Genomic DNA, 15,001 nt, shown 5'->3' with positions numbered 1-15,001 from the left:
CGGGCGCACTGCCACTCGGATCACTTTCAGGGCCTTTTGTTCGCTTCTGTCATTGTGAGGAGGAGGCTTCTTGCTGAGCCATTGATGTGTGTGTGTGTGTGTGTGTGTGTGTGTGTGTGTGTGTGTGTGTGTGTGTGTGTGTGTGTGTGTAAGAAAAGAGGGTGTCTCGTGCTGGATCACACAGGCTACCTGATAGCAACGTACGATGGAAGGAAAGGAACTACCTGTCTCGAGACAGCGGCCTTCCCACTCGACTGGAGCGCTGTTCGTGGCTCTAGAAAAGCGAGTCCCCGCGTTGAAGTCAACATGCAGCTCAGTTTGAGATAATATAATTATGTGTTTCAGGCCCACTTCAAACGCCAGAATGATGGCTTTGTATCTCTGCTCAATCAATCCTTGCCATGTCCTCCTGGGTGGCATTTCTGCAGCCATGGAAACCGATTTGTTTCTTCTTTTTTTTGGTGTAAGACCACATATAAATAAACAGCTCAATAAATGTCGGCGTTGAGACTGTAAAATAAATTGTTCAAGCCTCTACGTCTCTTGATTTAAATCGGCCCATTGGCTCGAAATCAAACATGTGCCTGCTGCTTCTGAAGCGTGGCATCGGTGAGAAAATCCTAAAGGCATGCATGACATTTGTTTTCCTCGCTGCTGCTGCTGCTGCTGCTGCTGCTGCGGTTGTTGATGTTGTTTGTTTCCTGTACAAGCTTAGCTGTCATTAGCAAGGTTAGCACATGGTGCTTCAAGCCTGTTAAGCCTCAAATGATGCAAGCATGAGGAGACGCTGTAGGCGCTGTGCTGCTGCTCTCCACACTGATCCGTGAACTACTGTCACCCGCCTGTGTTTCTCATTGGCATATTCAAGGAGCACTTGTGTGATTTCTGTGACGTACTTCGTTTTTCAAATGTGATTTTTCTCATCCCTCGTTTCCGTCTCCTCTCTTTCAGCACTGCCAGTAACTCAAACAAGAGCACCCCCGCCTGCTCACCAGTCCTGCGTAAACGCTCGCGCTCTCCCACACCACAGAGCCAGGAGGGCGAGAACATGGTGGAGAAGGGTTCCGACCACTCCTCTGACAAATCCCCCTCCACGCCCGAGCAGGTCGTCCAGAGAACGTACTCCCTGCAGTCAGCGAGAAGCGGGGGAAAGAACTCCAAGGTGAGCGGCCAGGAGAGGCTCCCCCCGTTTGTTTCCTCCTCGTACAGGGCCCAGTTGCTCCGGACCTGTTTCACAGACAGAAGGGTATAGCCTCGCAGGGTTTAGTCTCTTAAAGCCACACGACGTTCTCAGTGCAGTCACAAATGCTCAGCAGTGCGTTCCTTTCTTACTTTGTGCCTCGCGAAGCTGTTCTGAACATTTTCACAGAGTAGCTGTTGTTGTGAACCGTCGGACACAAGGTGCCAATTTCACACACCGTGGAATAAAGTTAATTATAAGGAGTTATCTCCTGACCAAAAGCATAAATGGCACACATTACGGCTCTATATACTTGTTAAATGTGATGACTGAGCTGACATATTTGATTAGTGATAACAGCTTTTTGTGTGTGTGTGTGTGTGTGTGTGTGTGTGTGTGTGTGTGTGTGTGTGCGTGTGGTTGCGCAGTTCACTTCAACGTCACGCACATGCTAATCCTCGACCCACGAACTCATACCAGTGTTTCTTTGTTCAAGAACATGTTGCATTCACCGTAAGGCTCGAGGACAGCGTGAATATGAGAGTGCACGTGAAACACTAACGCGACATGTTTACTTCCAGTGAGAACATGGCGCGTCACGTCCGATAGACAACCGTGAAATGAGGTTATTAGCTGAGTGCTAATCTTGATTTCATAGTGATCACAGTGACTTTATGATTCTGAGATGATGTGGAAACTGTGGCCGTCACATTGATTTGTAAACTGTGACGGCATGAACGCGTCAGAGTGGGTCCAGCTTTATTGTACCAGTCTAGGGACACGCGATGGGTTCAGATCGGTCTCATTATTAATAAAATGCACTCAGAATAATTCACAAATGTATTATGTGATTTATATATATATAAATGATTGTCTCCACAGAAAAAAGCTATATTATATATAAATGTAAACAAAATCCACTTTTTTCTGATGATTCACAAATATATTTACGACGCACACGCAGATATATTTTCGTTTAACTAAATGTAATAGAAATCCACAAATATATCTATTTTTTGTATTTGTTGAGAACACATTGTATTTAAGTAACCACATACAAATAAGATTCTTTTATCTCATTTTCAAATCCTTTGAAATGCATATATCTGTGGATTTCTATTACATGCATTTAAAACAATAAATGTTTGTGAATATTTTTTGACACGTGGATTTGTTTATATTTATAAATAATGTGTGCATCGAACTGTGAATTCCTCTGTGTGCCTCCATTCATATTGAGACCGATCTGAACGCATTACGCACCGTCTATGATTGTCATTGACTTGTTCTGATATGTAACTAGTGAGCTGCAACTATCACTCTCCCCCCTCAGGAGAGATTGCACCCTCCACTCCATTCCAGCCTTTCATTTTGACATCCCACATGCTCCCTAATCTTTTACTCTCCTCCGCTTCTAAAAACTGTGAGTTGTTTTTCGTCGAGTTAGTTGATCTCGGCTTATTTAACTCACTATTGGGTTTCTTAGGCTCATGGAAATGCGACATTAGAGGTCAAAACAAAGTGTTTCAGCAGTCAGGACAACGATTCAGGGCCTTCGGGGATTATACATACGTTGCAGCTGCTAGCAAACGGCACGTCTTCATCACATTTACTCGGATGAAGACGGGGCTCGTTGCTGAACGGTGAGTTTGTGTACCTGAGATACGACACAACATCCTTCCTAGACTGCTTGTGTATTTGTTGCCTCAGTGGAGCGAGTTTTGCTGTGGACCCTTTTAGGTTGCTTGTCTGTGAGATGGATGTGAGCAGATTTCCACACTTAGACAGGTCATGATAATACAGGTGTGATATTTTTTACAACACTTTAACATTTCTCTCCTGACTCTGAGTGTGTTTGGACATTGTTTAATTCATTTCTGCCAAACATGTGGTTGACAGGTATGGCGTGTTTGGGTTTAAAGGACAAGTCTTTCTTAAAACAATAGTCCTGTCCACAACACTGTGACAGGCTTTGCTCTGTATGATTTTTTCCTTCGGATGATATTGGCCATAAAGAGATAATTTCGTCATTTGAACATTGCAATGTAAGTGATGGGGGACAAATTCAACAGTCCATTTCTTTTGTTTCTCTTCGCCACATTGAAAGTGCATTAGGAAAAGATCTCAAACATAAACTCTTCTAATATGCATAATGGGCACGTAAGAATAGTTTTAAGACAGAACTCGCAAAGGAAATGATGTATGAAGAGCAAGTTGGAGAGCTTATTTTAGTTTCCTGTTTACCTAAACGTGGAATACGGGCAGCATCGATTGATGCTTTTCAGGCTCTTTATCTTAAACAGCGGTTGCTGCAACTCTTCACAGATGAGTTAAGAACAGGGACACAGGAACACCCCGAGCTCTTATTGAAACAACAGTCGCTGATAGAAAGAGGTGAAAAACAGAAGAGTGCAGGTGTTGTATTTGCCGTCCTCCCCCTCATCTGCATCTGATCCTTCACAACTGACCTCGGAGACGGATCGAGTCTCGCAGGTTGTTTCACGGAAGGAGCACGTGGCTCTAATGTTTTGTGCGCTCGGCAAAATGTTAGAAGTAAGCCATGTGACTCGCGTCTTCATGTACCTTGTCATCTGTCTGCTGTTCTGAATCACTTGTTGTTTTTCTTTCATACATTTTTTTTTGTCTCCACAACTCTCTCTCTCTCTCGCTCTCTCTCTCTCTCTCTGTTGCTCCTGCTACCTGCCATATGAAAATGTGTGCCATCTGATAATGACTGTTCCGCTCTTCTGTTGGTACTTTCAGCTGTTTTCTTCTTGCGGTTGATTTCTTTCTTTATTTCCATTCTTCTATCTGATTTTTCTTTGTTCTTCTCCTGATTGCATGCCTAGTCTCACAAGCGACTTTCCAAAGTAAGCATTACTCTTTTTTCTGTTCCTCAAATATCTCTGTGCCCACCCTCCCCCTCTGCCCCACCTTCCTGTCTTGTGAGCTGCTCTGTGGAAATGTCCAACCCCCCCCCCCCCTGTTTGCAACGCTTTCACCCTGAACCCAGCTTGTTCCTGTGTAACCGTTACAAGCCCCATCTGCACCCACAATCATAGCAGATGGACATTTCTGAAAAACAGTCAACCCCACACAACCTCACTCACTCCCACTCTTCTTCTTCTTCTTCTTCTTCTTCTTCTTCTTCTTCTTCTTCTTCTTCTTCTTCTTCTTCTTCTTCTTCTTCTTCTTCTTCTTCGTCTTCTTCTTCTTCTTCTTCTTCTTCTTCCCCGTCCTTTCTCTTCCTTTCTGGTGATATGCAATGTAACAAATTCCTAATACCATTTTCAGATATTTCTGTATGGCTTCGTATGCTGTATGTGAATATAGTCAGGATCAGGATATGCTTCTATTTTTCTTTTTTAAATTCAGATAAATAAAATATAAATTTTTTTAAAAACAGGTATGCACATTTGAAAACTGGAGCCTTATTGTTAAGGTTTTGGCACATTCCTAGAATGAAAGAGAAGATTTCTGGCGCAAATTCCTAATAAACAATACTGCAAATAATCGTCTTAAGGTCCTCTCTCTTTTCCTCTTCCCTTTTCCACTTTGGCTTGTGCCCCCGTCCCTCTCTCTTTCCAAACGTATATATATCTCGTTGTTGCATTTTGGTTATGAGAGCTTTTACATCCGTCATGTTGTGTAACGGCCGGGCTGCAGAGGGATGAACTCGGAGCATCGCGTCCCAGAGCTCCAGCACGATTTGAGCTGCCCATAATGAGAGCATCCCCCCCTGCCTGCCTGTCCGTGGACGCAGGCCGGCGCCATGTTTCTAGTGCATCACCTATAATGTTGCTTTCATCCATTCGATTTGCTTCTTGTCAGACCTCATCGCGTCATTTATTTATTTATGTTTTTGCTCATCGAATTTAAGTACACAGTGGAACCAGTACACAGGGTCTCCTTTTATTGACACAGGCAGAAATGAGAAACACGTGGAGACACGGAGGTTTGCACAATCTGTGTCTCTCCCACGCACACACACACACGCACACACACACACATCCCAATTGAATCCATCCCTTTTCACTTTAGTGCCATGGTCCCCCTCAACCCCGCCCCCGCCCCCCTTACATCAGCCCCTTTGGTAAGCAGCGGTCACATGAGCCCCAGACATGGCGTGAGGTCGTCCCGGCAACGTGAGCTTGATCAGCCTGGCCCTAATGCAATCCAAATACAAGAGTGCATTCAGCGAAAGGGGTTCCATGCCCCTCTGCAGCAAAGGCCATATGACGATAATAGTTACGTCGGCTCCACAATAACCACCGAGGCGTCTCTAGGTGAAGAGTCAACTTCCGTGGCCACGTCAGACCTCTGAAGCCATCGCATGGTAACGGCAGTAATGTACTTCGGAGTTGTTTTATTGGCCACAAGCTCATCGGACCTCAGCATCTTCTCTCTCATCTTTTATTCCTTTCTGTGTTCATGTTGCTCACTGCTTTGGTTAACGTTTTGCTTTCTCTTTTAATTTCCTTCCAGTATGACAGACTAAACCTGATTAAAGTAAGCATTTCTTCTTGTTTTCATTTGACCCATTGACAATCCCCCTGCTGGCCCCCATTAAATCCCCCGGCCCTCCACTTCCTCTGTAGCTGTGCGACTGCAGGATCCCCCTTTGATAGCTTCAGTCCCTCTTGTCCTTTCCCATGCTTTCCATCCCCTGAATTAATGTGGAAGCACAAGTGATTTGTGAGCTGTGTGAAATATAATTTATTCCAAAATGTCTTTATAGTGAAGATTCTGCTTCTTTTTTCTTTTTCTTTTTTAAAGTTTGTAATCTGAAACTCAATCTTATTTTAAATGTAATTAAAAAAAACGGATGTTTCCCTGGTATTGGTTTGATATGACAGGGCAGGGGTTCAAAACCGCAGAGACATTTTAGATGTGACAAATTAGCTGTCCATCCCATGTGATCAATCCACAGCCCCCGTATGTTGTGACATTTAAACCAGGCGATGTAGTTCAGACAGACCCAAACCACTGTAAATCACCAAGGCGGTGATTTACAGTGGATAGTCTCTCTCTCTCTATCTATATATCTCTCTCTCTTCTCTCTCTCTCTCCAAACGGATACAGTCACAATAAATAGTCGCTCTCTCCGTGTAAACAATGCTGTCATAAATCTCTCAACCCCACTAGCGTGCAGCCACAGCACGCCACAGACAACGACATACACACACACACACACACAACTTATCCAGACAGTGTTCTCAGAGTAATTCCTCTCTCGTGTCTCTTGTCACCTTCAAATCAGATTAGCCCACATTAGGCCGGCTATCGCCTCAGCCGGGTCCCGCCGCCGCAGCTCACTGCCCGCTTACACACCAGATAAACTCAGACGGCCCCCGAGGCACAACAGAGAAACTGAATGTGTTCAGGGGTTGGTTTTTATTGTGGAAAAAATGAAACGTACAATGAACTCTTGAGGCAAATTATCGTGGGCATTTTTAAGACCGGGTCGAAATAAGAAAACACGTCGTTATCACGGTGATGAATGTTTAAAAGTGGTCTCGCTTTCTAAAAACAGGAACATTAGATTATGTTGCCAGTTCTTTTCTTTCTTTTGAGTTCCTGTACTCCTGGAATCAGACACTGGATATCACTTTCTGACCTTCTATCTGTCCTCTTCTTCCCCTGAACCCCCCCTCTTCCTTCTTTCGCCCTCTGAATGATCACCTGCATGTCCTCCTCCCCCCCCCCCCCCCCCCTTCTGAGATTTTTGCTCCTCGGGCTGTTCGAACAGAAAGAGTGTTTATGTGGCTGGAAAATGTTGTGATGTCATAGTCATGATTAAGATACATCTCTGCTGCCCTCTGCTGTTATAGAACCTGCAACCGAATCAATTGGTTGTCCACGAAGAATTGAATCCATTGGTTGTAAAAATGTTTTAACAGCATTGAAAACTCAGATTTCTAGAATATTCTTGGGATAATTTCAATCTTTGATGGAACAACTTTCAGGTAAATTATAGATGACTGACTGATTGTTTTTAAAGAGCGAGAGATGGACATTTTGTGGCACATGACTGTTAAATAGAAACATATTTTGACAGTGTATCTAATGTACTAATGCAGTATATGTTTTGAGTGAAATTACTTTCAGTTCTGCCAATACGGGAAGCAGCTTTTCCCGCGATAGGCTTTTGTTTTGACAGATTCCTGTATTGGATCAATCAATAAATGTTTCATTCAAATACCATTCTGTAAATATCAGCTTTATTGGCGCGGTGAGCGAAACTGAAAGAGAATTTCACCCCTCCATCAACCTCAGCACTTTGAGGTTTAAAATCGAGCACGGTTAACACCAACAGTCGGTCTTCGGCCTTCAAAATAGTGTCGAAAACGTTCTGTTATTCCCGGCAGGAAAGAGCGTGAGCTACAGTTTGACCTTCACGAACCTGCCGTCACGTGTTACTATCAGGTCGATCATACTTCACCCTCCGAATGTCTGTATGAGCCCAAAACCCTGCTGCAGCACGTACCCGTTTCACACACTTAAATACATGCTCTGTCTCTCTTTTCTCCCTCTCTCTTTCCGCAGAAGAGCCAAAGCTGGTACAACGTAAGTCACACCTTCTTTTTTTTTATTTACATCATCTACACATGTGAAGTCTTTGATGGGTGTGTTACGTGTGCTGCTGTGCGTTCACGTCGTGCGGATGACTCCTGGAAGTCTCTTTGGGTTGGTTTTAGTGCTGCTGCACCGGGTCACCAGTTCGGGTTACTGGTGCTCCAGGCGGGGGTTAAAAGTGGGGGCTTAAAAGAGCAACAGGTGGCTCTTTCTGATGCAGAGAATCAAGGGAATGGAAAGACTAACGGCATCCTTTTTACCAAAGTTTCTTCATAAACAACGACGCCAAGTGCTGTTTTATAATGCACCACAAGATGGCGTGCTCACTCTATTTCTGGCTCCAGCATAATTGTTTTCCATGCGGTGAGTTGCTGAACAAGCCCTTAATGATTATGGTCGACAGACTTTTACATCAGAAGCTGCTGTTGTGTTAGTTAAGCCCCACAGAGAGTGTTGGACTTTGAGCCCACTTTCTCCAGAAGTGTGTTTATTAAACTTTTTCCCATTTTATGTTTTATTTATTTATTTATTTTTGTATTCCCTGTGTGTACACTCTTCCCCTCTCTCCCCAGCATGAAAGACAACACATCCTGAGAGTAAGCATGACTTGTATTACTGTGCATTCCCGAATAACCTTCTTCCTCTCGCGCTCTGTCTCTTGGTTGTCACACCGGTGGAATGACGACGTCCCTCCTGCCTGTCTCTCATTCCATTGACTTCCATCAGTGTTGTTACCACCTAATAGCGAAGCCACACTTTGGAGGAGGTGATTTGACACGTTGAAGTAGACACAGATTAAATAGTTGTCAAACTAAAACCACCGCCGTGCTTATTTTCTAGTGGTTATTTAATGCACGACATTTTGCATTGACAAAATGTGTTCTGGATTTGTGTTTCACCAGTCCCTTAGCTGGTGATCAAAGGCCTGTCACCACTCAAACTTCTAATTATGGTGCGCAACAGGTGGTAACAAGCCCACTGAGTTTCTCACTGTACTAAACAAATCAGCAAACCGCCACAGAGGCCTCCGGACGAGCCTTGAATGCCTTTGAACAACAGGGGGAATGGAGCATGGCGCTTTTGGTCGTGGCATGTTCCCCCTTCTGCCCGACTCCCGTTTCTGTGTCCATGTCCTAAACACAAACAAAAAGACAATCAACAGAAGACGCAGGGACCTTCCTGCTGCTGATGAGAACTGCTGTTGAGATGAAAAGAGGCTTGGTCCAAACAGTCCAGACACCTTTCTTAAAAGCTTCTCTAATGCACCCAGCTATTGTGAGCCACTCATTTTTGCCTCTACTGACCCCGCTAACTAGAAAGGAGCATCACAAGTAACACGCTGGAGTTGATGGTGCTCCGACTAACAGATGCAAATGTCATGTTAACAGTTGACAGACAGCTGGCAACCAGCACGGTATGTATACATCAAGTGTACAAGGTACCAGGACCATCTGCTCTCGTCGTCAAATACACTGCAAGACTGCAGTTCACCTTCTTGTAAACCCCCAACTGACATCGCCTACCATCAAGTCACAACATCTTTTTTTCTTAAAGTGTAAAGCCGGTGATAGTATATGTTTTGTTATCAACAAATCCCATGAAAAGACCAAATCCTGCAACAAGTGCATTCTGCTAACAAGTAGTGTGTCTGTAGCCAAAACCTGATATAGTTTATTCCTCCATGGCAACGATCCCCAATGTTATCCAAAAGACTAGTGAGCCATGCTGTGTGACGTTACCCTCATGACCATGAACATGGGCACTGCAGTTTATCTTATCCCACATACCTATGCTATGGAAATGCTCACGAGTGCAGCTCGTGTATTAATCCGCTGCTGAAAATAGTCCCCAACAAAATACGCTATTTTCTACATTAACATTTGCTCAAAACTACCGCGCGCAGCTGTTTTAGAAAAAATGACTTAGCCTTTATAAAAATGAATGTGCGGCCTACTTATAAAGATGTTTGTCTTCAGTTGGAGCCAGTGGGCTTATGGCTGGGTTCCATTAATAGAGTAGGATGAAAGATCAAGAGACGGACCCAGGCATCATTGGTTTTGGTCTTTTTCAATGGGAGTTATTGACAGTAAGAAAATTATAGAGCAACAGAGCCCGTCTTGTCCTTTTTAAAAATGTTAAAACTTAAAAACTCAACTTATTTCAGCTTTAGAGTATTTCGACACAATGGTGAATTCACCTTTAAAAAAAAAAAAGAAACTGTTAATCCCCGTAGGGCTGTGTTCCTGACATCTTGTACACTCATCCTTACTCACACAATAAATACTGAAGCTTAATCAAGCGAGTGAGACCAGATGTCCAATTGGTGCCTGTAAACCAGTTGGCTGTGACTGTATGTGTGCACCTGCATATCGGGCGGGGCCGTGCATGTGTGTGTGTGTGCACCTCTACGCGGCGATGATGACCTCCCATGGCACTGAAACCACAGTGATTAAAAAAGCCCATCCGTCCTAATGTGAGATCTGAGCCCGTTAGAGATGCGCACAGTGGCCATCTTCCCTCCGCAGCCCTCGGATAAGCGCCTGTTCATTCGCTTTGCATCTACGCGAGTTTGTCGCAATGCTTCCGTGCCAAGTTAGCAGGATTAGAGATTAGAACTGTAGACGAGTTTGTACGTCAGGCCTTTTCCCGTTGCTTCACTCGGATCGATACGCGCCCACATACCTTTCAAATGAAAAGAAAACGGCACATTAAAAGGATGGGAGTGTTATTAACAGGATAGACATCCCCCTCAAAACACTAAAACCCCACCCTGCTTTACAGTACCAGTCCCCTCCATCTCCTAATGTTTGTACACTGTTAATAGTTAACCAAATCCATAAACACTGCGTGTCTGCAGTCCTACCTCATCCCAAGTCTCATACTGTCACCTAATCATCAGTGGCGGCATCGGATCACAATGGCCTCTTTCTCTTTGCTTGATTTATTGGAGAAAATGAACGAGTGAGTGAGCAGGAAATAAAGCACGAGTAATGATCCCTCCTTTTTGCTGAAATTGCATCCACATGATGTAAAGGCCTTTATTTTTTCTTCTTTCTGTTTTTTTTCTGTTTTTTTTAAAGAGCTGAGCTTGAATGACCAGCACTGTTTTCCAAGAGGCCCACTGCTGAAGGTCACTTCCCACATTTATTTTTCCTGCATCTCCTCGGTGTCTGGTTAAAGTGAGGCCCGGGAAGTAACTGCAGAAGAAAGGTGGAAGTCATGGCTGGATTCCAGCGCTCGTACGTGGGCTACACATCCAGCAGGAGTCAATGAAATGCAAGCCGGAGTAACATCTTTTTTATTTTTTTCATTGCTGCCCCCACCCACCCCCCCCTGTCTTGACCTTTGAAATATGTTTAGTTAAGAATAGTGGGAGGTCGTGCACACGGATTGTTTTTTTTAAGCGCTGCTAAAATAAGAACTGCGAGCTCTGCATCTTTGGTGCCTGCGTAACAGAGAATGACCCCAATACCAACAAGGGGGGACGCCTCATACCGTCAATACCATCAAAACGGCACTGATCTGTCCTTTTGCAGCGTTTTAGTTTGGATGCCTGCAGCTATTCTGGCATGAAATGGAACGATCACATGAGGCGGATAAACAAAGAAATATTTTGTTGCTCGGGCCACTTAAGCCTGCGATGTAGGACCTGGACCGCAAACCAGTGCAGACGCTGTCAAGATGGATGGTGTTGTTTTGCAGGCCGAGGTAACTGGAGGTTATGCTCACATCTGTTCTCTGTAACCTAATCACTCGGACGGACTCGACGCATACTTCAGCAACTGGAAGCATTGATTTCTCTCTTTTATTCAGTCCGGTTTTTCCATCTTTACTCTGTGGAGAGGAAGGCTAATACAAACAAAGTCACTTCATTCTTTTCTGGTCGTAAACTGGGTAATTACAAGGTACTCGGACCTGGAAAGCACACTCCAAATAAACACCCACACACTCGGCTCACACACTTACCAGGAGGAGTAAGCAGGAAAAAAGGAAAAAAGCTAGTGGCATGATAATAAAAGACTTGTTGGCCGGGGTTACTAGAGGGCAACGGCCGTAACTCCTCTCCCTGTGTGTGTGAAAGGAAGAGAGAGAGAGGGAGAGAGAGAGAGAACGACAGAGAGATACAAGGATCATGTGGCTGGAGTGTGCCGTGTCCACCGCTCAACGCTGGAAGGGAGCAGCACCCGAAACAGGGGGCGGATACTGCAGCTTTGCGAACGGCTGGAATCTCGAGCTCTGTCTCCTCTTATTTTCCAAAACCCACTGTAAGTGACAAGTCCGCCGACGTCAGAAGAGCCCACTCGGCCCCCCGTTTTGGAAAATAAGCTGCCATCCAGGCGCCAGACCGGATCTGGGGCGGCGAACATGGAACTGGATGAGGATTGCACGATGTCAGACTGGGAGGCCGTGCTGGAGCTGGATGAGGCGTTGGCAGGGTGGCTCCTGCAGGGTCCAGCTAGAGGGGAGTGGGGTTGGGAGTGGGGCTGGGCTGCCTCCGACCTTCAGAACCCCGAGTGGGACAATGAGGAGATCCCTGCTGTAAGTTGACCTCCACAAGCAGATCAATGATGAAGAATGATGTGGAATAGTAAAGGAAATGTTGGCATCTGGACAGACTTATTAAGCTCTTTTTGGACTAAATAAAGTCACAAGAGGGGTCAGTTGTAAGGCTTTGGAGCACTTTTGTTAATGTATTCTACTGTAAGCATTCTTTGGTACTTCCCTACTACTGAAGAAAACAACTGGTTTGGTTATGAGTCATAGCTTTTTTAGTTCTCCCAGAGCTCACAGAGGCCTGTTGTTTGGCGTGACCTGAAGTGTGAACAGAGAAGGTGTGTTTTGGTTGTTTCTGGTCACGGCCGACGCTTTTAAACAATGTAAACATGATGATGGATGCACTAAGGGCAGTTAAATTCCAATTCCAATCAATTGTTTTTGGGTCACTCACATGTTCAGAGCAGTGTTTCTCATCACCACATTTTGTCTCAAAGGCAAATAGAAGTAGAAACCGATGCTCCCAAACAGTATTTCAGCATTTCAAATGCTTTGTTTTACAAGGGAGGCACATGTCTTAATTTTTAATGTGAACAAGATGTTCTTTCTCAAAAGGCAGAGAAGAGAGGTTTTCTTTTGTCTCGGCATACGTCTAGTTACCGTATTGGCAGCTATTGTCTCCCTTCTTTCCTGTTTAAAGGAAAGCATCTGGCACCCGCGGAGACAGAGAGCCCTCAGTTTTGGCACACATTTTGGAGATTTTATTCATCACAGGCTCTCTCTGAAAATAATCAAGTCGGCTGAAGCCCAGCAAAGAAACGTGGGATCGTGTCGAATGAGGACGTCTTTCCCTGAGAACCTTTTGTTTTTGACCAGGTTACTCGAACCACCATGCACAGTTTTGTTTGAGGTTTCATCAGTCGTCCTCCCCCCATTGTCAGTCGACAAAAGCCTCATTGTCAGACACGATAATGCAAATCTGACGAATATGATAATGCAAATGCTCGTAGTCGCGGCAGCATGTGTATTGAATGATCTGCAGTGGGCTGACGGTGTGGGATTGCGCTTTGTTATTGAGTATCAGCGAGACTACACTCAGTCACATTCAGGCCACATAGCTCTGCTTGCCATTCACTACACATCCATTTCCAGAGCCTTGTCAAAAACCACCCACAGAGTGAAATCGGTATGAGGAGCGTAAACATCCCGATCAGACCTGTGGGTGGTTTTACGAGGTTATCTCACATGCTCAAGTAAACGATTAACTCGGGTCGGGTGGGGGGGGGGCTGCGACAACTCTAGCGTGGGCGAGAGTCCGAGAGCATGGAGAGTGTTGTGAGTCTGAGAAGCGTGCAGTGCGTGGTGTGGCGTTTTCTGACTCTGCCTGTCACTGCAGGTGCTGAGCCCGACATACAAGCAGCGCAATGAGGACTTTAGGAAACTCTTCAAGCAGCTGCCCGACACAGAGAGGCTCATTGTGGGTAAGTTGACGCGAGTCTTAGGGTGCAGCTCAGTTATTAGTGTATAGAAAAATGGTTAATCCTTACTAAACAGGGAGGAGACACAAGCATCAACTAGGACATTCCAAGTGTAATGTAAATGTCAAAAAAAAAATTAAAAACCTCATCCTCTACTTATTTTCGAGGAAGTTCTGTTCTGGTAATGAACGGTTCCAGCAGTCTAAGCTGCTGTGCCATGAACAATAATAATATCACAAGTGGAGCGGAGTTATTGCGTGATTTTCCCCAACTCTCTAATGAATACAGTGATTGTCTAAAATTCCTTGAATAATAGAACTTTAGCTCATTTTGTATGAGTTGAGCTTTATGGTTTGGTCCTGATGATTTCCCAGCAAATAAATAAGATATACACACAAGGGGAAATGCTGAAATGCTCTGCGGTGAGCTTCCTTTGTGACAGCGAAGAGAGCGCCTTCAACAGAACTGTTTATTTCATGAATCCGATTGGACATCAGCACGTTCTAATATCTGATCTTTTATTTAGCATTTTTCTGTCCGAGGAATGTATTTTTTTCTGTGACGTAATTTTGCATCCCACTTAACGAGTGTGGTATCACTTTATGCTCCAGACTACTCCTGTGCTCTTCAACGGGACATCCTCCTGCAGGGACGACTCTACCTCTCCGAGAACTGGATCTGTTTCTATAGCAACATCTTCCGCTGGGAAACGCTGGTATGCTCGACCTCTGTGCATTCCCATGCTTCTTACTTTGGCAGTATTGGGTCACGCTTGGTACTATAATGTGTGTGTATGTCTAATTGTGTGAATTTCTGTGTGTGTGTAGCTGACAGTGCGGCTAAAGGACATCTGCTCAATGACAAAAGAGAAGACTGCCCGCCTCATTCCCAATGCCATCCAGGTCTGCACAGACACTGAGAAGGTAAACAATACAGAACGACTAAACACAGGCGCTTGAAACAGTAAATGTGTTTTGAGTGCAATCATCTCCGCCTAAAGGGACAGTAGGGAAGTGTGTCTGTTCACTGCGGTTACTGGAGAATATTGTCTGGCAAGATATAAATGTCCAACATCACTACCACATATTAAAAGTAATCTAGAATAGACACGTGCATAATTATAATATACATTCCACAGCACTTTTTCAGCTCCTTCGGAGCCAGGGACCGAACCTACATGATGATGTTCAGACTGTGGCAGAATGCGCTGCTGGACAAGGTAAGCACAAATCTCATCTTGTAGTTTGTGATTCTGTTTTTTTTTTTTAAGAAT

The 15,001-nt window shown here is 44.6% G+C and overlaps 1 protein-coding gene across 4 annotated transcripts in view; it reads left to right on the top strand.

Annotated features, from left to right (window-relative positions):
* The window catches only part of gramd1bb (GRAM domain containing 1Bb), a 62,250-nt gene that overhangs the window by 41,159 nt on the left and 6,090 nt on the right, over positions 1–15,001 (top strand). For 2 of the 4 annotated variants that reach the window (XM_034548203.1, XM_034548204.1), the window contains 7 exons: positions 952–1,162; positions 7,727–7,747; positions 8,329–8,352; positions 13,647–13,731; positions 14,340–14,443; positions 14,556–14,651; positions 14,867–14,947. In XM_034548203.1, the coding sequence (XP_034404094.1) occupies positions 952–1,162; positions 7,727–7,747; positions 8,329–8,352; positions 13,647–13,731; positions 14,340–14,443; positions 14,556–14,651; positions 14,867–14,947 (622 nt within the window). The remainder of the gene's footprint in view (positions 1–951; positions 1,163–7,726; positions 7,748–8,328; positions 8,353–13,646; positions 13,732–14,339; positions 14,444–14,555; positions 14,652–14,866; positions 14,948–15,001) is intronic. The other 2 variants (XM_034548205.1, XM_034548206.1) reach the window with 1 other exon arrangement.

The sequence above is a fragment of the Cyclopterus lumpus genome, chromosome 13 (genome assembly GCF_009769545.1).
Source record: "Cyclopterus lumpus isolate fCycLum1 chromosome 13, fCycLum1.pri, whole genome shotgun sequence".
NCBI classification, from domain to species: domain Eukaryota; kingdom Metazoa; phylum Chordata; class Actinopteri; order Perciformes; family Cyclopteridae; genus Cyclopterus; species Cyclopterus lumpus.
This window is presented reverse-complemented; position numbering and strand designations above follow the sequence as displayed.